Genomic DNA, 27,202 nt, shown 5'->3' on the forward strand with positions numbered 1-27,202 from the left:
GTTGGAATTTCAAACAAGGTGGAGATAGCTTCAGAGATAGCTTCATCGCGGGAGATTCCAATGATTCTGAAAGCTTTGGATTCAACAGCGTGAAGCTGAGCCAGGTGTGAGGCAGGAGCACCAGCCCATAGGGGAGAACAGTATTCCATTGAGCTGCGGATGAAAGCCTTGTATGTGGTGAGGAGCTCAGGTGTGCCTAGGAAGGACTTCGCACGACGGAGGATGCCCAGTCGGCAACTGGTTTTGCAGGCCAGCTTGGAAATGTGGTTTTCCCAAGAAAGATCATGGCAGATAGTGAGACCCAAAAGCTTGAGTGACAGAACTTCTTGGAGAGGATTGTTGAGAAAGTAGATGGGAGGGTTGTCCAGTCGATCTTTTCGGAGAGACATAGTAAGAGTGTGAGATTTGTCAGGATTGAAAGACATGTTCCACTTGTTTGACCAGTCTGTGATTTTGTCCAGGTCTTCAGAGAGTGAGGAGGCTGCAGACTGCCGATCTGAGGGAAGAGGAATGGAGCGGCAGAGAGTGGAGTCATCAGCAAAGAGATAGAGAGGATTTTCCAGAGAGTCGGAGAGATCATTGATAAAGACCAGAAAAAGCACAGGGCCCAGCACACTGCCTTGGGGAACTCCAGCCTGAACAGGAAGGGGAGATGAGAGAAATCCATTCAGGGCCACACGTTGACTACGACCAGAGAGGAAGTCCGCAAGCCATGCATAGAGATTTCCATGGATACCATAGGAGGAGAGTTTGGTGAGCAGAGCTGGGTGCCAGACCGTATCGAAGGCAGTGGAAGAACATAAGGAAATGGGAGCTATTCTGGACCCACAGCCAAACCCGACAAACCATTGCAATACACCCTGAACGTCTAGCGCCGCCACAAACTACACCATGGAATTGCAGCTGGCGCGGTTTTTTTAAACCATTGATATTAAAATAAAACGTAGCCTAAAACCACCGGGATTTTATGCTGATTCCGAATCTGTGTCTAAAACTTTTCTCCGATGTGTAGTTCTTGAGTTATAAGCGGACATCCAGACAGACACACACACAGACACTCCTTTATATATAGAGATATATCTGTGCAGTGTCTGTGTTGTGTTGTCACTGAATTACTACCTCAAACTTTTGTGAAATCCTACCAAACTTCTGGTATGCACCTACCTCTCCCATGTGTATGTCCTAAGGGTATTTATTTATATATAAAAAAAAATCCAAATTTTTTTTTTTGGGGGGGGGGGGGGGGGGAGGGGATTTTTTTTTTTTTTTTCAACTTAAGTCTTCAACTTCAATTGTTCATAAAATGTGATATCACGTATATTACAAATACATTTGTGCAAAATAATTGTTTGAATTATGATTAGTGTAAACCATGACAAAACAGCAACTCAGGTACAGTCATCCATCTATATATCCACATATCTGGGCAGTCAGTGTCTGTGTTGTCACTGAACTACTCCCTGAAACTTTTGTTTCCGTGGTTGTGAAGTGTTTTTAATAACTTGGTAGTGGTTTTGAATCACATGGTGGTGAGGTGTTTTTAAATCACGTGGTGGTGAGGTGTTTTTGAATCACGTGGTGGTGAGGTGTTTTTAAATCACGTGGTGGTGAGGTGTTTTAAATCACGTGGTGGTGAGGTGTTTTTAAATCACGTGGTGGTGAGGTGTAATCATCCCAAACTTCCAGTCTGCACCTTCCCCTCCCCTATCTATGTATGTGCTGAGGTGTTGTTTTTTTTTATTGTTTTTTTTTTTCAACTTAAATCTTCAACCTAAATTGCTTATAAAAATGTAATATCATAAACACTACAAATAAATTTGTGCAAAATAATTGTGTGTATTATGATTGGTGTAAATCATGACAACACAACAACTCAGGTGCAGTCATTATCCTCAGGTAAAATAAGCCTGTTCTTCAGTAACGACGTGTGGTGAGGCGAACCAAGCAAGTATATATACAGTCACGTGAAAAAGTAAGTGCACCCCATGTAAAGTTTTGACTTTTTCAACATCCAGCTATTTGATCTTCATTTCAACAATATTGATAGATAAAGGTGATATAATATAACAAATATCATAAAACATTTACATTTTGTAGTCCATTGTACAATTTAAATAAACATAAATGCAAATTTCGCATTGATAAATGACTGTGTGTGTGTGTGTGTGTGTGTGTGTGTGTGTGTGTGTGTGTGTGTGTGTGTGTGTGTCAGTGTGTGTGTATATATATATATATATATACAGTTTCAGAGTTTTCTCGTGCATTTTTTTGTTCTCACTGTTGATCCAAGTGTGTCATGTGTTCCACTCCACCTTCAGATGTCCTTCGCACACAATGTTATGTTAATTGTGTCGAGGATTGCTCCTCTCCTTCAGATATTGTTTGTGCACATTGCGCTATGCTACTATTTATGTGAAGTGTTCGATGTAGTGCTTCCATGCAAGCGGGAGGGAATCCCAGGATGGTACTCGTATGAAACACCCACTCCCTATGGGAGAGTCATACCTCCTCCCTCCGACAGGGTCAGTGAAGCACTTGCACAGTCCAAAATTGCAAGTCCTCCCCAGAACTGACTTCGAATACCCTCTCCCACCACCACCAGGTGGCACAATACGGCACACATCACGGTTGATGACAAACGACCACCTACCTACTGTGTTTTCGGTTTTATTAATTATATAAGAGGTAAAATTTACCAATGTGGTTAACCAAGTTATCAGGGAATACATCAAAAAATCCATTTATAAATTGCAAAAGCCGATAGATCACTTCGCCACTCTATACTTCAACAAAAACTCAACACCACATGCAACTTACCATGGCAGCGCATTCAGTGTTCTCAGATGCACTTGCACCTGAAACACGGTGACAGGGAGGCTCAGATTAAGATGGGGCTGAGACCCCTAATGCACACATTTTAAAATAAAACAATGAGGAGCTTTTACCAGATGGTATGGAGCTTGCTTTGCGCTTGTGCCTCATTATGTTTCTGCAGAGAACATGAAAGGTAATTGGAAAAGGGAAAAACTTTTGCACAGCTAGCCTGGCTTCAGTGCATCTTCACAGCTAGGATCCCTGCTCGGCCACAAAATTACAAGCACGATGGGAGAAATGGAAACAGAGGGAGGGAAGGGTGGAGTGCGGGCTTTCCATTTAAGCTTGACATAAACTTCAAAAAGAAAATGTTTTCATTTTTGATTGTGCCCAACGACTGTTGTTCATGAATGCTCAGGATTGTTTCATTAATACAGACAGGGTCGAAAGCTTGTAGAGGAGCTGTGAGTACACGTACGTACGTACACACACACACACACACACACACACACACACACACACACACACACACACACACACACACACACACACACACACACACACACACACACACACACACACACACACACACACACACACACCTTCAGATGAATACAGCCACTGACCCCTGAGATAAGTCGTCACTTCGCAGAGCACTCTGGGTACTGGCAACACCATATTCTTATGGACCAGACCATACTAGAATACCTAAACCACCACCGTTTCATCCGAATCCATAACTTTAAAAAAATTAATCAAGTCGTTAATCAAATAACTAAATAATAATTGATCGCTTTATGAATCAATCCATAAATCAAAAATACCCTTTACAACCAAATCACTTGCTCATTGTCGTGTCCAAATATCAGCTTCCTAGCTCAAAAGGTGCCTGAGATATTGCCCAGATGAGAAAGGAAATAAATAAGTACTTAATAAATCGATAATAATTAAATAATTGATTAATCAAAAAACAAATAAAACATCACCCACAGGGTGAACCGTATCTTGCCAGGGTTTCGTTGACCTCCATGATTGACCGCAAAGTGACCTTGACCTTTGACCTTGACCTTAATAATTTCGTATGGTGAATAGTATGTCTTCATGACCAACGCACATGAAATATTGAAAGATTTTGATGAGAACTGAGGAAATAATTTTTTCATGAAAATTCCGTTTTTTCGTCATGACGTCATCAAATGACGTCATAGCGTCAAACTGTTTACAGATCTGGGAAGCACTCATCAAGGGCATTCATATGAGGTATTACTCGATATGGTAACTGAAACTTGAAAATTTTACCTTTTGGTCAAAATTGAATGACCTTCAAAATGACCTTGAAGGTCAAGGCCGATCGACACCAAAAACTAATCAACTGAGCGCCATACCACACCCTATATACCCACCAAGTTTGGAGATCATAAGATCAAAGTTACTCAAAAAATAAGGGTTTCGTAATTTGACCTTGGGGTCAATAATTTTCGACCTCCAGCGCTAACCATGAAGGTCAAGGCCGATCGCCACCAAAAACTAATCAGCTGAGCACCGGACCATATACTAGATTCCCATGAAGTTTGGAGACGATCCGATGAAAGTTACTCAAAAAATAAGGGTTTCGTCGACCTCCATGATTGACCACAAAGTGACCTTGACCTTTGACCTTGACCTTCAAAATTTTGTGTGCTGAAGGGTATCTCTATAGGACTCTGATATGCGAAGTTACATGCGAACATATGCGAAGATATGGTACCTACGATTTCAACATTTGACCTTGGGGTCAATAATTTTCGACCTCCAGCGCTAACCATGAAGGTCAAGGCCGATCGCCACCAAAAACTAATCAGCTGAGCGCCGGACCATATACTAGATTCCCATGAAGTTTGGAGACGATCCGATCAAAGTTACTCAAAAAATAAGGGTTTCAACATTTGACCTTGGGGTCAATAATTTTCGACCTCCAGCGCTAACCATGAAGGTCAAGGCCGATCGCCACCAAAAACTAATCAGCTGAGCGCCGGACCATATACTAGATTCCCATGAAGTTTGGAGACGATCCGATCAAAGTTACTCAAAAAATAACGATTTCAACATTTGACCTTGGGGTCAATAATTTTCGACCTCCAGCGCTAACCATGAAGGTCAAGGCCGATCGCCACCAAAAACTAATCAGCTGAGCGCCGGACCATATACTAGATTCCCATGAAGTTTGGAGACGATCCGATCAAAGTTACTCAAAAAATAACGATTTCAACATTTGACCTTGGGGTCAATAATTTTCGACCTCCAGCGCTAACCATGAAGGTCAAGGCCGATCGCCACCAAAAACTAATCAGCTGAGCGCCGGACCATATACTAGATTCCCATGAAGTTTGGAGACGATCCGATCAAAGTTACTCAAAAAATAAGGGTTTCGTCGACCTCCATGATTGACCACAAAGTGACCTTGACCTTTGACCTTGACCTTCAAAATTTTGTGTGCTGAAGGGTATCTCTATAGGACTCTGATATGCGAAGTTACATGCGAAGATATGCGAAGATATGGTACCTACGATTTCAACATTTGACCTTGGGGTCAATAATTTTCGACCTCCAGCGCTAACCATGAAGGTCAAGGCCGATCGCCACCAAAAACTAATCAGCTGAGCGCCGGACCATATACTAGATTCCCATGAAGTTTGGAGACGATCCGATCAAAGTTACTCAAAAAATAAGGGTTTCAACATTTGACCTTGGGGTCAATAATTTTCGACCTCCAGCGCTAACCATGAAGGTCAAGGCCGATCGCCACCAAAAACTAATCAGCTGAGCGCCGGACCATATACTAGATTCCCATGAAGTTTGGAGACGATCCGATCAAAGTTACTCAAAAAATAAGGGTTTCGTCGACCTCCATGATTGACCACAAAGTGACCTTGACCTTTGACCTTGACCTTCAAAATTTTGTGTGCTGAAGGGTATCTCTATAGGACTCTGATATGCGAAGTTACATGCGAAGATATGCGAAGATATGGTACCTACGATTTCAACATTTGACCTTGGGGTCAATAATTTTCGACCTCCAGCGCTAACCATGAAGGTCAAGGCCGATCGCCACCAAAAACTAATCAGCTGAGCGCCGGACCATATACTAGATTCCCATGAAGTTTGGAGACGATCCGATCAAAGTTACTCAAAAAATAAGGGTTTCAACATTTGACCTTGGGGTCAATAATTTTCGACCTCCAGCGCTAACCATGAAGGTCAAGGCCGATCGCCACCAAAAACTAATCAGCTGAGCGCCGGACCATATACTAGATTCCCATGAAGTTTGGAGACGATCCGATCAAAGTTACTCAAAAAATAAGGGTTTCGTCGACCTCCATGATTGACCACAAAGTGACCTTGACCTTTGACCTTGACCTTCAAAATTTTGTGTGCTGAAGGGTATCTCTATAGGACTCTGATATGCGAAGTTACATGCGAAGATATGCGAAGATATGGTACCTACGATTTCAACATTTGACCTTGGGGTCAATAATTTTCGACCTCCAGCGCTAACCATGAAGGTCAAGGCCGATCGCCACCAAAAACTAATCAGCTGAGCGCCGGACCATATACTAGATTCCCATGAAGTTTGGAGATGATCCGATCAAAGTTACTCAAAAAATAAGGGTTTCAACATTTGACCTTGGGGTCAATAATTTTCGACCTCCAGCGCTAACCATGAAGGTCAAGGCCGATCGCCACCAAAAACTAATCAGCTGAGCGCCGGACCATATACTAGATTCCCATGAAGTTTGGAGACGATCCGATCAAAGTTACTCAAAAAATAAGGGTTTCGTCCACCTCCATGATTGACCACAAAGTGACCTTGACCTTTGACCTTGACCTTCAAAATTTTGTGTGCTGAAGGGTATCTCTATAGGACTCTGATATGCGAAGTTACAGGAGTTTCCAATAATAACTGTGGTCTACAGAGTGATCTAAACGTGGAAAAAAAATGATTAACCACAAACAAAAAAACAAAAAAACAAAAAAACAAACAAAAAAACAAACATACAAGCTGACTAATACATCTTGCAAAAACTTCGTTTTGGCAAGATAACAAACAAAAAAACAAACATACAAGCTGACTAATACATCTTGCAAAAACTTCGTTTTGGCAAGATAAAAATTACAGTTTTTGCCAGAGCACTTACTCACTATTGTGCTGACATTTCAGCTTCCTAGCTCAAAGGATGGCTGAGATATTGCCCGGACAAACAAGAAAACAAACAAACAAACAAACAACCGGAGTGAAAACTGAGTACTCCCTTTCAGCGCGCGTCATTGCCGGGCCCCTTTCGGTGCCCGGCGATGACGTCATGCAGTGTCTGGGTTGGAAGAGGAAAGGAGCAGTGTACAATAATTTCCTCCTCCCAATGAAAGCCAACCTAAGGGTACTCTATCCTTTAAATGTTCTATCCTTTAAATGCTCTAAGGGTACTCTATCCTTTAAATGTACATACTCTATCCTTTAAATGTTGTGTGTCAAACGAGGAAGCTGCATGTACCATCTTTATAGAGTCTTTGGTTCGACTCGGCTCGGGTCCAAATTACACCGCCGACCCCAAAGACTCAGAGTGGATGCTCCAGCCATCAGGCCAGAGTCGGGTTAAAACAAAATAATGGTTGGTACCAGCTCACAATCATCATTGCGATTTGTAGCATTGACAGGAAGTTGGGTGTCCAGTTTGCTATTGGTCAATAAACCCTCCAGGTTGAAGAGGTCAATGTATCCCAAAACGGGTTGCGTATTCTTTAAATATAGGAGCTGACAGCAGGTGTCTTCAGCCCTTGTGCGAGACCACTCTTTGGCACAGTAAGTCAACCCTCGAGTGGAAAAGTTTCTGTCAACCCTCGACTCGGATTCTGCAACTGGACCTGACGGCATCAGCCCACGGGTCCTAAAATCCTGTTCTTCCGCTCTTTCACTCCCTCTCTCTGTTCTCTTCACCCTCTCTTTTGCTCAAGGTCATCTTCCATCTGCTTGGAAATCTGCCAACATCACCGCTTTGCACACAAAAGGTGCAAAAACAGATCCCAGCAACTAGAGACCAATCAGCCTTCTCCCAATTATCAGCAAAGTCATGGAATCCATCATTGCTTAAGATATGAAATCTTTCCTCTTCTCCAATGGCTTGATCTCTGATCATCAATTTGGTTTCAGACCTGGACACTCTACTCTGGACATGCTGCTTCTGCTTTCTCAACAATGGATGGAGGTCCTCAATGCCAAACAGGAAATTAGAGCAGTCTCCCTTGACATATCACGTGCCTTCGATACGGTCTGGCACCCCGCTCTGCTCACCAAACTCTCCTCTTTTGGTATCCATGGAAATCTCCACGCATGGCTGGCGGACTTCCTCTCTTGTCGTAGTCAACGTGTGGCCCTGAATGGGTTTCTCTCATCTCCTCTTCCTGTTCAGGCTGGAGTTCCACAAGGCAGTGTTCTGGGCCCTATGCTTTTTCTGGTCTTCATCAATGATCTCTCTGACTCTCTTGAAAATCCTCTGTATCTCTTTGCTGATGACTCTACTCTCTGTCGCTCCATTCTTCATCCCTCAGATCGGCAGTCTGCAGCCTCCTCACTCTCTGCAGACCTGGACAAAATCACAGACTGGGCAAGCAAGTGGAACATGTCTTTCAATCCTGACAAATCTCACACTCTTACGATGTCTATCCGAAAAGACCGACTGGACAACCCTCCCATCCACTTTCTGAATAATCCTCTCCAAGAAGTTCTGTCACTCAAGCTTTTGGGTCTCACTAGCTGCCATGATCTTTCCTGGGAAAACCACATTTCAAATCTGGCCTCCAAAGCCAGTCGCCGACTGGGCATCCTCCGCCATGCGAAGTCCTTCCTTGGCACACCTGAGCTCCTCACCACATACAAGGCTTTCATCCGCAGCTCAATGGAATACTGTTCTCCCCTCTGGGCTGGTGCCCCTGCCTCACACCTAGCTCGTCTTCACGCTGTTGAAACCAAAGCATTCAGAATCATTGGAATCTCCCGCGATGAAGCTAACTCCAAGGGCCTCTCACTCACTCACCGCAGGCAGGTTGGTGGTCTTTCCGTCTTCTACCGACTCCTCTCTGGCCTTGCCCCCCCCCCCCCCCCCAGCTCTCTCTGGGCTCTGTCCCGCAAATATTCCTACAGGTCGCACAAGATCTGCCTGCAACCCTCTTATGGTCAAACTGCCAAAATCAAGACTTTCTGCTCACCTTCACTCCTTCATTCCTCTTTGCTCCCGCCTCTGGAACAAACTCCCTCACTCTCTTCAATCCCACTCCACCCTCCAGGTCTTTAAAACAGCTGTTCACCACCATCTCTTATCTTCCCCCATCCAAAACCTTGATCTTTTCTACCCCCGCTAATTTCACCCCAATTCCACTTTTTTGAAATACCAACTTCTGTCCTGGACGTCCTTGGTGTCCTTGTGTTTTATACTTCTCCTTCCCCCTTCCCACGCCTCCTCCCCCCAAGCCCTCTCCCTTCAACACATCTCCCTGCTCTCAAATGTTGTGTTTGTGTGCTTCCCCTTCTCTCCCCATCTTGTTTTCCGCTCCCTCTTTTTATATATTTTGTTTGTCTGGTTGATTTGTTTGTGAAGTAAATGTTAGCTCTTTCACGAACCTCGATTCAGTCTACAAAAAAAAAAAAAAAAAAGTACACTGTGGGATGACCATAGAATTTCTGATTTTTTTGTGGGTCACCTTTTCTCACCACCTGAAAATTTGGTTCATTATGTCATTTGGGTGCTGAATCTGAATCTTACTATAATTCACCAAATGTCTGTCCGTCTGTCTGTCTGTCTGTCTGTCTGTCTGTCCGTTCCCAGGTACCGCAAAAACAGCTTAACCGATCGCAACGATATTTTGGGTGGGTAATCCTGGGACCCCCTGGAGTAAAATAGGCTATATCGTTTTTCCAATTTCAGCTTTGGTCTCCAGCATTTTCAGGTTTGGACTCCCGCATAACGTTATTGTCCCGGGTACCGCAAAAACGGCTGCACTGATCGCAACGATTTCCTGGAACCCCTGCAGTAAAATCCTACGATAATTCACCAAAATAACATGACATGAAAATTAAAAACAGCTGAACAGTATTTCATGAACATTTCATTGCGGAATTGAGGAAAATCATGATGACTTACGAACCTGCCGCGAATGCGCAAGTGGACAGATTACGACAATGAGCTGGTTTGATAATATCCCAATACAACCGTCATTTAAAACAGTATTTTGTTAAAGTATCAATTGATGATTGGAATTGAGTGAATACAATTACGATTTTGAATTCGTAATTGTATTCACCCAGTCATACGGAACTTCACATCAGGATTTAAATATTTGTTTGTCTCACGAATGTTGTTAAAGGTTTATTTTTTATATTAATGCTATTTAATTTGTGATGGGAGTTATGCTGTTTGGAATGAAAAAGGAGATATCGAGTTCAAGTGAATGACGAAAAGCCGTGACGGTTTCTACTTTCTAAACGTGAAATTCGTGGATCGCCATATGCAGATTCGCCATTGACTGGGTATGGAACAAACGTACCAGTTTGTTTGCGAATGGGTACGTTTTTCATGGAAGTCCTTCACGAACTTGCTGTCCATGTCTGACGTGCGACTGAAGGTGCTACAGGAATGTGGAACTTATTGGTTTCATGCTTTAGCATTCGCCGTTTCTGCATTGTCTGTTCGCTTCCGGCCTCCCACCCGTGCATAGCACGGGTACCTCACTAGTATAAATAAATGTACGTTTTCATATTTGGCCAAATTATGCAAAATCCATTCTTTGTGATATTGCATAGGCAAATTGAATATTCCATCTATAATTAAACAAATTAGGATAATTGAAGGTGCCAAATCCTACATTGATCGTTTTCAATTCATACAACAGCATTCTTCAACAATATTTGGGTTAATTATGTAAAAATTACCATTCTGTATTGCTAGCTGTATTAACATGGTCGATTCATATATCTGAAGGTGCTGAATCGATTTTTGGATGATTCGTGGCCACACAAATGTATGTTTAGGGAAAATAAATTTTTTAAATAAAATCAGGAATTTATACGAATGTAATTTGATCAGTCCCTGCACTAACTAACACACGAGGTAAGTAAAGTGTGTTCATTTTGTGAAAATGGTACCGACATGTATTCACTTCTATGTGGATTATTCAAATAAGGCAAAATGAAACAAAAGAGCATACAATCATCTTTAACAGAAACATTAACGTGCTCTTTACTAGTCTACATGTAGGCCTACAGCAATAAAGTACCAAAGCACTTGTCATTTCAATATCATTTAAAGTATGACAAGCCGCCTAGGCATTGTGTTCCATGTGCAAAGAAAACTGACATACAGAACCTTCAGAACGTATTCACACCCCTTGACTTTTTCACATTTTGTTGTGTTACAGCATGACTTTCACATGGATTAAATCGAGATTTTTTTTGTCACAGATCTACACATGAAACCACATAATGTCAAAGTATAATTTTTTTTAGAAATTCCTACAAATTAATTAAAATAGGAATACAGAAATATCTAATTGACACAAGTATTCAACCCCCTCAATTAATACTTCGTAGAAGCGCCTTTGGCAGCGATTACAGCTTCGAGTCTTCAAGGGTATCTGAATTTGGGGAGTTTCTCCCATTCTTCCGTGCAGATTTGCTCAAGCTCTGTCAAGTTGGATGAGGAGTGTCGGTGATCCAGCAATCTTCAAGTCTTTCCACAGAAAACGCCTGCATGGTAGAGAAATATCTAATTGACATAAGTAATCAACCCCCTGAATTAATACTTTGTATAAACGCCTTTTGCAGCAATTACAGCTTCTGATTACAACTTCAAGTCTTTTAGGGTATGTCTGTATCAGCTTTGCATATCTGGATTTGGGGAGTTTCTCTCATTCTTCTTTGCAGATTTGCTCAAACTCTGTCAAGTTGGATGAGAAGCGTCGGTGATCAGCAATCTTCAAGTCTTTCCACAGATTATCAATGGGATTTTTGGCTCGGCCACTCAAAGACTTTCACATTCTTGTTCCAAAGCCATTCCAGTGTTGCTTTGGCTGTATGCTTAGGATCACTGTCTTGTTGGAACGTAGATCTTTGTCGCAGTTTAAGGTCTTTTTGTAATCTAAGCAGCTTCTCCTCAAGGAAGCAAACAATCCTCCCCAGAATATTTTTCATGTTCAGCTTCCTGCTTACCATCTCCATCACCACAGTCACCTCCATCACCATCACAGGAGTGGGCTGAGAGTGCTTCCCTGCCTCAAACCGATGTTCAAACTGAACTCCTCTGACATCCGAGGACCAACCAAAACTCTTGCCTTCCTTCTCTTGTACATCCCTTCTACCAACCCAACTTCCGCCTCTGGCACTCCCATCCGTCTCAGTGTCGCCATCACCATCTCTCTCGGGATTGTCGTAGGTCTTCTCCAGATCCACAAATCCCAATGCCATTTCACCTTGCACCTCCAACCTCTTTACCATCTGTCTCAGTGTGAACATCCCATATGTCATACCCCTACCCTTTCTGAACACCTGCTGCTGTTCTCCAATCTCCTTCTCCACACTCTCCCTTATCCTCCCATCTAGAACCCTCTCCAGCACCTTCATGACATGATTAAGGAGTGTAATACCGGTGTACTTCCCTGGATTTTGAACATCCCCTTTCCCCTTCCATATCAGCACAATTAACCCTGTCCTCCACCCCTCTAGAATTGACCAATCTCTCGTACATACATTAAACAACCTCTTCGTCCACCTGACTCCGACTTCTCCTGCTGCAATTATCATATTTGTACACACCTCATCAATACCTGGCACCCTTTTCTTTTTCATCCTCTTCAATGCCATATGCGCTTCCTCTTCTGTGATCTACACCACCTCCACATAAATCGGTAGCTCCAAGTCACTGTTGCTTCCTTCTGGGTCCAACAGCTTCCCACACCTTCAATACTGCGCCCCTCTGCAACTAGCCTCCGGCCACCATCCATGATCACCGCGCCCCCACCCCCCCCCCAACCACCCTTCATGTCCTTGCTATCCTCATTCCTATCGTGAGCCAATTTATAGATCATCTTCCTCCCACCAAATCCTCTTCCAACTTGTTGTACACCACATCTTCCATATCATTCCTCTCCTTATCCATAGCTCTCCTTGCGTCCTTCTTTTTCTGCTCATACAAGTGCAGCAACTCTGCATTCGGCTGCCTCCCTCTATCCTTGATCTTCTCTATCCTTTTCCAAACCTCCTTTTCACCAACTGCCTTCGCTACTTCCTCCATCCACCATACATGGTATCTATCCCTCGACGATATACCCTTTACTGACGTCTTTCTACAACAACCCTTCTGCAATTCCCCTAAATGCCTCTCCGTACTTCTTCCACTCCTTCTCCAAACCTTCTGCTACTTCGCTAAGTTGCTCATACCTGGCTGTCTAACTTAGCGACTACCAGAAATGAAAACAGACATCTAATCAGAGTTAAAATGAGAGCGTGAGGCCATTCAAAACAAAAAAACACGTTTTCACCAAAGGAAATCTTTGACAAAGCCATAAAAAGGAATTTCTAAGTCATGTATCTACAATCCTTATGTAATCCAATAACCTATAATTTCAAGTAAGTGATGATATGCACAATTTTAAACAAAACTAGAACAATGCGACTTAGTCGCCAATATGCCGCCGCATAGTCCCACAACGGGTAGATGCCATCACTCTGCATATGTATGGATAGGGGATTACGTTTGTGAAGTTTCGTGTTGATCGGATAAGGTTCGTTTTTCTATCCAAGATGGCTACCAAACCACGTGACCGATTACATCATCATTTTCAGACTATATGCAACAGTGCTGCTCGATGATATTTGTAAAATTTCTGTTTCAGAGATATAATTGAGCAAAAAGAGTGAGCGGTTTCAGATATAATTACTTAATATTTTCCTTCAATCCAATATGGCTGCCAAACCATGTGACCTATGATATCATAAATTTTATATTTCAATACAAATGGGTCATAGATCATGTGCATGCAATTTCAGATTTTTAGGATAAGGAATTAGATTAAAACATTTTTGGCTGGTATACCACTTCACCAATGTCATCATTATCAGGCTTTTGTTCCCCATTGGGAGTACTTGACAATGTGCCAAGTTTCAATTTTTTCCATTCAGCGGTTTCCGAGAAATATTTTTTTAATTATTTGCTTTTAATCCAAGACGGCTTTGTCGGCGGAGGCATAACAATTCATTTAAACACCTTTATGAGCAGAAAATTGCATGGCCTAACAGTAGGCAAGGCCTAAAACATGCAACATGCAAGATCACTCCACGCCATAAATGAATCAAAACTGAATGGATTTTCACCGAGTCTTAATCCACTTTAGCGCCTACAATAAATGAAAATAGAAATCGAATCAGAGTTTAAAATGAGGGTGTGAGGCCATCGGATCAGGGGGAAAAAACTACATTTTCACCAAAGGAAATTATTCACCAAATCATCAAACGCGATTTATACAAAAGCGACACATACAGTGATTCGTAGGTATGAAGATCAGATCAGGCCAGCCGATTAACCAAGAATAAAGTCTGTTTTTGTTTTAATTAAATAAGCCCGTTAATTATCTTCAAAAAGGGGCATTTTAACACAACCAAACACCCAGCTCTCATTCATGCATTCGATAAATATGTGTGCAAAGTTTGGGGCCGCTAGGTTTCACGGTTTTGGAATTATGGAGGGGACACACACACACACACACACACACACACACACACACACACACACACACACACACACACACACACACACACACACACACACTCTTTGATTGTCATAGATTTATTTTCCTTAAGGCTTAAACATACCTGTGTTACCACGAATCATCCAAAAATCGATTCGGCACCTTCAGATAAATCGATCCGACTGTCATTCGGTATACCCGGGGTGTGTTCAGTTACTAAGCAGCTAGTGTTTGCCAAGCGAGCCGTTTCTTATCATTGCTTTCCAATTGAGTGCTCAAGCCAGTTGGCAAACACTCTACAATAAACTTGGTAACTGAACACCCCCGTTAGGCCAGATAAAAAAAAAAGAGTTGGTGATCGTCCTTTTTTCTCAAAAGTTCGGGTAGGGAGGGAGGTTGTTTTTTTTTTTTTTTTTTTTTTCCTACTTTCCATTGAGTTTTGTTGACATGGAAAAATATGAAATAAAGACTCCTTTCTCCTCAAAATGATTTAATTTCTTCATTCATCTCACAGATTTACAGACATTGCCCAAATCTCTATGAAACACAGTGTTTGTGTGATTTTGGATGATGTTGAACGTCCTAGCTGAGCTTGGTAGTGAAAGGGCAAGACACCTGTACATGTATATACACCATGACATCGGAAAAACAGATAAACACCATGCCCTTGGCACCTTGAAACTATCGAGCATGTTGAACAAGATTTCTGCCACGCTTTGGTACTGGCTTTGCAGTACAAATGTTACATTGAGGGTATTGCCCTGCCTTTTCAACCAAATTCTCCTCAGTACCACAGTGGATGCAGAGCATTTCATAGCCAGCAGAGTAGTACGCTAGGTCTATAGGGGAAGCACAGTTCAGATTGGCTCGAACATAAAGATCACCGAGTCTGGTATCCTGTCCAGGATCGTCATCACCATTGTTGTTGATCTCCGTGAACACACTTCCACAGCTGTAGAGAATGGTGTCCATAGCAGCACGAATCGATAGATTTCAGCGGGAAAAATCTCACACAATAGCCGCCATGAATGGCTAACGTAAAATGGGTGAAGTTGCCCGAGGCACTTGCGACGCTCTGCGCAGCATGCTCTGCGCAGCACGCACTGCGCGTGCGGTGCAGAACGGCGCCAAATTTGACAGTGAAAAGATCGTTTTTTAATGATTTTTTTCAAAATAAAAAATAAAAAAAGTTTCGGGTCGGGTGTGCTTCGTAGGGTCGGGCGGGGACGATCACCAACTCTTTTTTTTAATCTGGCCTTAATTCAACGAGTAATACAGAATGGTTTTACATACCTAATTAAACCAAATATTAGTGAAGAATGCTGTTTTATAAATTGGAAACAATTGTAGGATTTGGGACCTTCAATTGTGCTAATTTGTTTGATTTATTCATGGTATTTTCAATTAACCTATGTAATACCACAAAAACAAAAAAGAGCAATCAGAGATTGCAGACCCTCACCAGGATGTGTTTTCAGTGGTTTTTAAAGCTTTTGTGTTAAAAACAAATATGGCGACCGAACCACGTGACCAATGACATCATCATTTATTTTTTTTCCTCCACCTATTTATCCCTAGATGATGCTTAAGAAATTATCTTGATTGGATAAAGTTTTGTACTTGTCGAATTGTGACGTCACAATGGAGGCACCTATGACATCATTAACATATTTTATTCCCCATGGAAAGTTATTTACAATGAGCCATGTCTCAATTTTTTTCCATGCAGCACTTCCAGAGATATAGAGGTGCAAAGTTTTTCGGTTTTTCCAAGATGGCAGCCGAACCATGTGACCTATGATATCATAATTATCATAAAAAAATATACAGGTGGAGTTGTACCTTTGGTGGAAATTTCGTGTCAATCGGACCAACGGTTGCCGAGAAAATCATATTTATTCTGTGCGGACAAACAGACAGACAAACGGACCCAAATGCAATACCCTCTCCTCCTGTGAGGGTAATAATGGATTTTTCATAATTTAGCCAAATTTCATTAAAACGTGCAATTTTATGTCAGGGTAAGATTGATAATCAGATTCAACACCCAAAATTACATGATGAACCAAATTTTCAGGTGGTGTGAAAAGGTGACCCCTGAAAGTCAAAAACAGGGTTCGTTTTTCCAGGATATCCCATAGACTACAAGTACAAGATCTTTACTCATCGCACCAGTGCCAACGGAGTGAACGCCTGTTCCGAAGGGCGGCGTGCTCCATGCTGCACCCCACCCCTTCCTCCTCAGTCTTGAGGGAACTACACAAGGGGAATTCCTAAAATCTGGAATCTAAAATTAAAACACAAAAATGATCCCATAGGATAACGCACACTATGGGGAACAAAGCAATTTCGCCAACCTCGCTCAAAACGGAATCTGATATCATCAAAAGCACGAGAGGTTTAAAAAAAGTTTTTGGCAATTTATTAAATGAATTCAATGATCGAAACCTCATGTTATTGTTACAACAAAGATTTCCCTCAATTTCGAGCTCGCTCTCCCGCCCTCGAGAAGAGAGCCGCCATTCCACAGGCCTAGCAGCGAGTCGCCTGAGCCAGACCTGCTCCGGACCGTGGAGCCGAAGAGGACGGACGCGACTCCATCCCTCCCTCCCCCGCCGGCGCCGCAGCGCCGAGTAAGCTCACCCACGGGCAGACGCCTCCAGCGCGCCCGAGTCGTTGTAGCGCCCTGAGAGCGCCTTGAGACGAGAAAAGGCCGCCGTTCAGAACTACTTCCGGATAATGCTGTTCTCGCCCTCCCGCTCCCGTGGGGTGTCTATATATTACGTAACGCATTTTCCTACAATTTTGGATGCAATCACTGTCAGCACCACCCCCTTCCCAAGATGGGATAAAGATCCCATCTCCCCTTAGAAAATGCAAACACTGTGACGTCAGTCTGAGTGAATGACTGACGTGTCGCCATAAATAGACGCCAATCTCTTCAGGAATATGTTATTTTTTTTGAAATTATTCTCATTTAAAAAAGCTTTTCCTGCGTGGAATCCTAGACCAACACAACTCTGTGTTCGCGATCCAAGATCGAATGCTCTGGGCCCAAAACGGGCTTGTGTGCAGCTTAATGCTTACGTAATATATGGACGGTTCCATAGTTACCAACAGCGCTGAACAGCCGACCGATTACGCGGTGGGACTCAATGATATTGCTGCGAACAATAACATCATGGATTTTAATACATGTACAAACGTTGAAGCCATTTAAAATGCCGTACATCTTAATATTAAGCAAAGGCTGGTAGGATGTAGCCGTAGGTAGGATGGTGATTCCCGAGCCAACTATTAACTGTCATCCCCAACGTTTCACAGGCAAGGTGATTCACTAGTGCGTATGCTGCCCTCGGATGGACGTTAATTAAACTGCCGTCCCATCTGCCAGCATTAATAAGTTGGACGTTAAATATCCCAGGGGCATGGTGTCCTTCAGGAAGAGTAGGCTATCGCCGGCACCATGGCCAAATTCCTGTCGAACGGCAGGCCTGGTTCCAGCCGGTTGGTGAAGACCCGGGCCAAGCTTCCCCTGGCCTAGAGTATACAGGGACTCTACCCTGGCCAACCCCTAGTCCCCTACCACGAACGGTCGATCGGCCATTAATATAGAAGAAATCGAATAAGAAGAAGAAGAAGTCGTCTTGATTATGAAACGCTAAATAGGTGTAACACGTCGGAAAAACAATGGATAACTTTCTGTGGTATATTGGACATATAAAGCTTTATATTAATATAGAATGAAATAATTAAGTATTTGTCGTACAAGAATTTTATGGCACAATTAATCAACAACAACAACAACAGCAAAGAAATGTGAATTATACACTTGCGAAAAGTTTAACACACCAAGTAGTAGTCCATAGTATACGCCTAGTCCAAATGTTTGATACCGAGTTGATGTGGTAGATTTAAAAGCGTCGGGATAATTATTATTTTATACCAAGTATCATCATCATTAAAGGAAAATAATAAAATTTATTTGATACTGCTATATGAGAATGCATGGCATTTATAATCCTGTTTTATTAGTATTGCTGCTGTGAATAAAACTGAGAATGTCATATGAGGCGGTGTATAGTCATATTTTGTCTTATTGTAGCTGATATGCTCTTTTAAATTTATCTTTTAGTTCCGACGTAATTTCTTAAAGGGAGCATGAACTGTTCGCTTCATCTTTGTGTTTTAAAGTGTATAGTTGAAGCTATCAATAATAATCAGTGACTCAACTAAAGGAGGAAAGAGGAGAAGTTTTTCTTGGAATTTTCGCTCCACGTGTGTGTTGCGATGGCTCCCTCGCTATCGGGCCGTCAACAGCTGCGCTTTTTTGATATGGGTCTGGATGACAGGCTTGTAAAGGTAGAGTTGGTCCTTGTCCGGCTTGTCGTTTATTTTCCAATACAGTATTGCTTGTTCTCGGAAAACGAAATGATACATAGTCACATGGTTATCAGTATCACTATCAGGTTCTGTTCTTTGAACTCTGACATGTAGCGATGTCCACACATGTTACAATATTGAGACTGTCTTGACTCGCGTTTATCTTTGCATTTCCCTAAGGTGTGTGTGTGTGTGTGTGTGTGTGTGTGTGTGTGTGTGTGTGTGTGTGTGTGTGTGTGTGTGTGTGTGTGTGTGTGTGTGTGTGTGTGTGTGTGTGTGTGTGTGTGTATATGTGTGTGTGTGTCTGACTGACTGACTGTGTTTGTGTGTGTGTGTGTCTGACTGACTGTATTTGTCTGTCTGACTGTGCATATCTGTCTCTGACTGTGTGCATATCTGTCTCTGACTGTGTGCATATCTGTCTCTGACTGTGTGCATATCTGTCTCTGACTGTGTGCATATCTGTCTCTGACTGTGTGCATGTCTGTCTCTGACTGTGTGCATGTCTGTCTCTGACTGTGTGCATGTCTGTCTCTGACTGTGTGCATGTCTGTCTCTGACTGTGTGCATGTCTGTCTCTGACTGTGTGCATGTCTGTCTCTGACTGTGTGCATGTCTGTCTCTGACTGTGTGCATGTCTGTCTCTGACTGTGTGCATGTCTGTCTCTGACTGTGTGCATGTCTGTCTCTGACTGTGTGCATGTCTGTCTCTGACTGTGTGCATGTCTCTCTGACTGTGTGCATGTCTGTCTCTGACTGTGTGCATGTCTGTGTCTGACTGTGTGCATGTCTGTCTCTGACTGTGTGCATGTCTGTCTCTGACTGTGTGCATGTCTGTCTCTGACTGTGTGCATGTCTGTCTCTGACTGTGTGCATGTCTGTCTCTGACTGTGTGCATGTCTGTCTCTGACTGTGTGCATGTCTGTCTCTGACTGTGTGCATGTCTGTCTCTGACTGTGTGCATGTCTGTCTCTGACTGTGTGCATGTCTGTCTCTGACTGTGTGCATGTCTGTCTCTGACCGTGTGCATGTCTGTCTCTGACCGTGTGCATGTCTGTCTCTGACCGTGTGCATGTCTGTCTCTGACCGTGTGCATGTCTGTCTCTGACCGTGTGCATGTCTGTCTCTGACCGTGTGCATGTCTGTCTCTGACCGTGTGCATGTCTGTCTCTGACCGTGTGCATGTCTGTCTCTGACCGTGTGCATGTCTGTCTCTGACCGTGTGCATGTCTGTCTCTGACCGTGTGCATGTCTGTCTCTGACCGTGTGCATGTCTGTCTCTGACCGTGTGCATGTCTGTCTCTGACCGTGTGCATGTCTGTCTCTGACCGTGTGCATGTCTGTCTCTGACCGTGTGCATGTCTGTCTCTGACCGTGTGCATGTCTGTCTCTGACCGTGTGCATGTCTGTCTCTGACCGTGTGCATGTCTGTCTCTGACCGTGTGCATGTCTGTCTCTGACCGTGTGCATGTCTGTCTCTGACCGTGTGCATGTCTGTCTCTGACCGTGTGCATGTCTGTCTCTGACCGTGTGCATGTCTGTCTCTGACCGTGTGCATGTCTGTCTCTGACCGTGTGCATGTCTGTCTCTGACCGTGTGCATGTCTGTCTCTGACCGTGTGCATGTCTGTCTCTGACCGTGTGCATGTCTGTCTCTGACCGTGTGCATGTCTGTCTCTGACCGTGTGCATGTCTGTCTCTGACCGTGTGCATGTCTGTCTCTGACCGTGTGCATGTCTGTCTCTGACCGTGTGTCTCTCTGTCTCTGACCGTGTGTCTCTCTGTCTCTGACCGTGTGTCTCTCTGTCTCTGACCGTGTGTCTCTCTGTCTCTGACCGTGTGTCTCTCTGTCTCTGACCGTGTCTCTCTGTCTCTGACCGTGTCTCTCTGTCTCTGACCGTGTGTCTCTCTGTCTCTGACCGTGTGTCTCTCTGTCTCTGACCGTGTGTCTCTCTGTCTCTGACCGTGTCTGTGTGTCTGTGCACGTGCCATTTCGTTTGGATTTCTATCCAAGGCCTCCCCCCCCTTTGGATAAGTTTGTTGAATACTTGAGCATAGTGATTGTGTGGAGCATGAAGTTGCTTTAACCAAAAGTTTGGAATTCTATTTGTAATTCAAAAATAATTCAAAAGTTTGGAGGCATTTCCTTTAGAATTTTTTTTTCTCCAAGTTTTGGATCCAATCTGCCTCTTTGTTGCTATTTTGGATCCTCATAGGTTCCTTTCCTGAAATTTCAGGTTTATCCTTGTGGTTGAGGGGGCGGGGGGGGTTAACGTGTGTGCATTTTCAAGACTTATGTGGACCTTTTATTGTAGCGTGTGTAATATGCTGAAAATTTTGTGCAATGATATTGTCTACCCTTAGACATGCTCACTGTATTACCGGAGATGTGGGGACATGATAGTGGTTCACCAATTTCCACATATGGCATAATGTCGAGCACAACCTGCACACTTATCCACGTCTGATTGCAGAGTAACAACAGGTCATCCGCTCAAATCTTTCAAAGAACAAAGCTGATTAATTGCAAGAAGCAATTGTTTTTTGTTTTTTAGGAAACGGAATATTGAACATCGGCATGGTCTCCCACAGATTGGTTGGTAGAAGCCTATACTACACAGACATTTAAGGTCAATCTTTAGAGGGTAGAGTGATTCAATCTTCCCTGATTCCTCTTTCATACACACACCAAGTATAGAAATCATTTGTGCCATTTGAAACAACAGGATGTCAGATGCATCCTGTACTTGATGGTGATGATAATGATTTCTGAACAGGAAGTATGGTCCACGTTCCAATGCCGGTCAAATCATCCTTGGTAAAACCAAGATGGCGGCAAACATCACCTGTAATTCAAATGAATAGTCCCAAGTTGGGAATAGTCCCACCCTCCAGGTCTTTAAAACAGCTGTTCACCACAATCTCTTATTCACCTCTTATTCAAGATGGTTCACCCCCATCCAAAACCTTGATCTTTTCTACCCCCGCTAATTTCACCCCAAATCCTACACTTTTTTGAAATACCAACTTCTGTCCTGGAAGTCCTTGGTGTCCTTGTGTTTTATACTTCTCCCACCCCCCCTCTTCCCACGCCTCCTCCCCCCAAGCCCTCTCCCTCCCACACATCTCCCTGCTCTCAAATGTTGTGTTTGTGTGCTTGCCCTTCTCTCCCCATCTTGTCTTCCGCTCCCTCTTTTTATACATTTTGTTTGTCTGGTTGATTTGTTTGTGAAATAAACGTTAGCTCTTTCACGAGCCTCGATTCGGTATACAAAAAACAAACAAACCAAAAAAAAAGTTGGACAGATTCTCGTCTCCCAATAGAGGGTGGTTGTAGTCAGGCTGCATTAGGTGATAAAATGGTCTTGTGGGAAGGGGGGGGGGGGTGGGGTTTTAACGGGTCTTTGGGTTGCAATACTCTCTCCTCTGGTGGGGGTAATTAAGAGATTTTAATTAACCAACGAATAATCTCATTTGATGACGGAATATATGTGATTTACATACAAACATGTATTACATTTTGAGCTATTTATATAATTATCTCACTACCTGGATGAAAAATAAAATTAAGTTCCATGTACTCGTAGAGAACATCAAGGAAAAAAAGTTGAAATTTGCAGGAAAGAGTTTTCATAATGTCGACCAATTATTTCAGTCATGTCGACCAACCATTTTTGAACTTAGCTTATGGGGGAAGCCAAAATGAGTTACAAAAAAATAAAAAAATAACCACCTTTAGAGGCCATTTTTCCCCGCAAAGCGGGGGTTGGCCTTTTTCGGGAACCGTGGTTGTTGTTGTTTTTTTTTTGGCCCCCTTTTTGAAGCAATGTTTTACGGCCGGATGCCCTTCCTGACGCCAACCCTTTTTGCCGCCTTTAACGACAAACAGGGAATTACCAGTGAACTGGTACTCAATTAGCCGACCTCGGAAGGATGACAGGCTGAGTCAACCCCCCTGGCGTTAATTCAGCGATCGACCGGGATTCGAACCCAGGATCCTAGGATCCTAAGCCGGCACCCTAGCCGCTAGCCCAACACCAGGGTCTAAACGAACGAACAAAAGTTACAAAATGGCTGAAATTATCTTAAACATTCTCACAAGCAACCTTTATCACTCAAGCAAACATCAAACCTGTGGAATGGATAATTTTGGCGAGTCATCCGATTAATAAAGTTTCAAATGAAGATGAATCCGAAGCTAGAGAAAAAGAAAACTTCAAATGTATAAATTCTAGTTTTTCGCTTTTCACTTGGTTGTCTTCCACTCACCACCATTACTCTTATTACCTTTGCCACTGAAGGTGCATTTTTTTTCACCCCTGTACGTCTGCTTGTTTGTTTGTCAGTCTGTGAGAAGGATATCCCAAAATGTTGTGGACAGATTTGAATTATATTTGGTGGACAGATTGGGTGTATGACGAGGAAAAACTGATTCGATTTTGAAAAAGATCCGGAACCGGATCCGATATCTTTTACGTTATTCCTCATTGAGAGATGGGACCAAAAACGATATATAGCATGATTGTCAACGAGTTGTGGATGAATTATGACAAAACTAGTTTGATGAGTTGGTTTGGTGACGAGAACAAGCCGATTAGATTTTGGTTCAGGTCCGAATCCAGATCCGGCCTATCAGTGGGATACAAAACGTAAACTGTTCAGCCTGGCGCAGGTATGTGCTCTACCAAGTGCCATTCTTGTTCCTCGTTTTTCTTGCCTGTTGAACCAACTTCCACACTTGCTTCAATCCCATCATTCTCTCCAGGTATTGAAGACAGCTGTTCATCACCATCTCAAGCCATCCCCCATCCAAAACCATGATCTTTTCTACACCTGTTAAACCAACTCTCACTCATCCCAAAATTTTACTTCTGCATCCATCTTGTCCACCCTTCGCGTTCTCCCTTACGCCTCATTTTTCCCTGCATCCCTTGTTTATTTGTCTCCGTCTATTTTGTTCCTTCACGCTGCTGTTCGTGTTTCCCATTTCTACTCCTCCTTTCGTTATGTTGCTTTCTGATCCATTCCTTGTTCTAGCTCTTCCACGAGCTTGGACTATGTTTAAAAGAAAGTTTCTAAAACCTTCAGGTACCAGTGTTGCATCTAATTCTGCATTTAGTACTTCATGATTCTGTCTTTCACAGATTTTACCAAATCTACAAGTTGCATTTTCACTTTAATATCCTCTTTCCTGGTTACACTTCACAAACCATATTAATTGTGAAATGGTGGATGCTAGGCAGGCACCCTATGTCTATCAGGGCCTTTGCAGCTATTGATCGTAGCTGGTATGACACACAGGTTCATGGCTCCATTACAGTTAAGATGTGGTAGTTGGAATTTTTTTTTGACAGGATGGTGCAAATTGGTGCACTTACCTTTGAGCTGTATTGTCTGTGTTTGATTCTCAGCCTGACTAGAAACTCGTTTCTCAGGTGAGGCAATGCATTACGAAGTACATCTTCTCTTGGGGGGACATTAAGCTGGTTTTCCCCTCTGCAGGTATTAATTGGTGGATGTTAAAGATCCCATTATGTCTTTTGTGAATAATTCACACCAAAGTCAAATGTCGGACAGACGAGTTGGGACCTGAAAGACTGGAGCCAAATTCCCCCTACACCCTTCCCATACATTCATGCATGCATGCATGCATACATACATACATACATACATACATCCATACATACATACATCCATCCATACATACATACATACATATTGGACAATGAAGCATGTACACCAGAAATATGTCCTGACATGCTGGCTCTGTGGTCTGGCAGGCAATCGCAAAGCTGGGCTGGGTACGACCCACAGTTATCCAGGAGCGGGCTATCCCGCTAGGCTTGGAAGGCAAGGATGTGTTGGCCCGAGCGCGAACTGGCTCAGGAAAGACTGCTGCCTATGCAATTCCGATGCTCCAAAGGATTTTGACAGCAAAAAAGGTACTTGTATGACATACTTTAAAAGTCTTTTAAGTAGTGTTAATTCAAAGGGTATATTACGAACTCCCCTCTGAACCCACCCACTTTATATTTTCATTCGCATCCTCTCCTCCCCTCAGCACCTGCTAACCCTTTTCCCCAAACGTTGGATTTAGCCGTACCCCCTCTCTCTCAGGAGCTGGCTTATCTTGCGTAGAAGTTTCACACTCATTTACTTACCGAATGTGTGCACAGGTGTTGCAGGAGCAGTCAGTGAGGGCTCTGGTTCTGGTACCAACTAAAGAGTTGGGCCATCAAGTAAAGACCATGGTGAGCCAGCTGGCTGAATGTTGCTCACATGACCTGCGGGTTTCTGATGTCTCCATGCAAACTGATTACAGTGCCCAGAGGTAAGTTTGAAGGCATTGCTTTAAGGTGTTGGAAATTGATCTTTTTGTTGTTTTTGCTTGCTAACTGTAATCACAGCTTTTGCATCTTGTATTTAAAGGTAGATAATGCTGTAATGAGTGGTCACAAGGTTATTTAACATTAACTCATTGCCAAGAGTTGAAAGGTTAGAACAGTATTATTTTCTGTGGATTTTGTGATCGCACTGCAATCCCTCCCCCAATGCCTGACAGCTTCGCCTTTCCCATGCAGGCCCTTGCTCATGGAAAAGCCAGATGTGTTAGTGGGCACACCAAGCCGGGTGCTGGGTCACCTCACCAGACGGAATGTTGAGCTACGGGACTCATTGGAAGTTCTCGTGGTTGATGAGGCAGACCTGTTGCTATCGTTCGGTTTTGAGAGTGACCTCCATGCACTGCTTGGGTACATACAGCTGCTCTTTGTCATGGGCAATATAATTGAGTATATTGAATTATGATGGCTTTAATGTATAAATATAGAGTACCCTCGTCCCTCTGTACAAGGGGGAAAGGTGACCCTCTGGACTGTGGCTCATATCGAGCGATAAAGTTATTGGAGCATGGAATGAAGGTATTGGAAAAGGTGTTGGAGAGAAGGATAAGGAAGAAAGTGAAGATTGATGAAATGCAGTTTGGATTTATGCCAGGAAGAGGAACGACAGACGCTCTTTTTATTGTGAGGCAGTTGCAGGAGAAGTACATGGAGAAGAGGAAGAAGTTGTTTCTTGGGTTTGTTGATCTGGAGAAAGCATTCGATAGGGTTCCACGTGAAGTAGTGACATGGGCATTGAGGAAGTTAGGAGTGGAGGAATGGTTGATCAGAGTAGTGATGGCAATGTACAAAAGAGCGCGCACAGCTGTAAGGACGAAGGACGGGAACAGTGGTGAGTTTGAGGTGAAGGTGGGAGTGCATCAGGGGTCGGTACTCCAACTATTATTTGTAGCTGTGATGGAGGTGCTGGCTCGGAAGGTAAAGGAGGGTTTACCATGGGAGTTGTTTTATGCAGATGATCTGGTGTTAATTGCAGAAAGTATGGATCGACTGAAGAAGAAGATGAGCAAGTGGAAGGAATGTATGGAGACAAAAGGTCTGAAGGTGAATATCGGAAAAACGAAGGTGATGGCAAGTGGTAAAGCATGTAGTGAGGTGGAAAGAACTGGGAAGTGGCCGTGTGCTGTGTGCAGGAAGGGTGTCGGAGTGAACTCCATTCAATGTACAATGTGCGCTGAGTGGGTTCATCAAAAATGTAGTGGTTTGAGAGGGTCATTAACCTGTGTGGCAGCTACATTCATGTGTAAGGTGTGCACAGAGGGAGCTGCAGATGGAGGAAATGTTGAGTTGGATCTTGGAGACGGCATGAAGCTGGAAGGTGTGAAAACATTTTGTTACCTAGGAGACATGCTGAATGGAGAAGGTGGATCAGACTCGGCAACGGTTGCTCGAGTGAGATGTGCATGGAAGAAGTTTCGGGAACTGAGTGGCGTTCTGACGAGGAAGGGAGTGTCGTTGAAGCTGAAGGGAAAGGTGTATGCTGCATGTGTGAGAAGTGTTATGATTTATGGGAGCGAGACATGGGTCATGAATGTGGAGCAGCAACTAAGGCTGGAAAGGGTGGAAATGCGGTGGATGTGCGGAGTATCGTTGAGAGAGAGGAAGACAAATGATGAATTGCGAAAGATGATGGGAATAGAGCCTGTGATGGATGCTGTGAAGAGAAACAGTTTGAGTTGGTTTGGTCATGTGTTCAGGAAGGATGAAAGTGACTGGTTGAGAAGAATGATGGAAATGAATGTAGAAGGAAGTAGAGGACAGGGAAGACCGAGAAAGACTTGGCTAAAGATGGTCGAAGAAGAAATGCGGGCAAGGGGGTTAGCAAGGGGAGTTGCA

The 27,202-nt window shown here is 43.3% G+C and overlaps 2 protein-coding genes across 2 annotated transcripts in view; one reads left to right on the forward strand and one right to left on the reverse strand.

Annotated features, from left to right (window-relative positions):
- Positions 1-17,318, reverse strand: part of LOC137412719 (transcription factor AP-2-epsilon) — a 30,630-nt gene extending 13,312 nt beyond the window's left edge. The window contains exons 1-3 of the mRNA XM_068098009.2: positions 17,142-17,318; positions 2,946-2,989; positions 2,818-2,855 (exon numbers count right to left, since the gene is read on the reverse strand). Of these exons, the coding sequence (XP_067954110.2) occupies positions 2,818-2,855; positions 2,946-2,982 (75 nt within the window). The 5' untranslated portion in view covers positions 2,983-2,989; positions 17,142-17,318. The remainder of the gene's footprint in view (positions 1-2,817; positions 2,856-2,945; positions 2,990-17,141) is intronic.
- A 1,331-nt stretch (positions 17,319-18,649) lies between these two features.
- The window catches only part of DDX56 (DEAD-box helicase 56), a 50,230-nt gene continuing 41,677 nt past the window's right edge, over positions 18,650-27,202 (forward strand). The window contains exons 1-4 of the mRNA XM_068106375.2: positions 18,650-18,945; positions 24,746-24,907; positions 25,142-25,296; positions 25,547-25,717. Of these exons, the coding sequence (XP_067962476.2) occupies positions 18,874-18,945; positions 24,746-24,907; positions 25,142-25,296; positions 25,547-25,717 (560 nt within the window). The 5' untranslated portion in view covers positions 18,650-18,873. The remainder of the gene's footprint in view (positions 18,946-24,745; positions 24,908-25,141; positions 25,297-25,546; positions 25,718-27,202) is intronic.

This window comes from Myxine glutinosa, chromosome 2 (assembly GCF_964187855.1).
Source record: "Myxine glutinosa chromosome 2, kmMyxGlut1.1, whole genome shotgun sequence".
Taxonomy (NCBI): Eukaryota; Metazoa; Chordata; class Myxini; order Myxiniformes; family Myxinidae; genus Myxine; species Myxine glutinosa.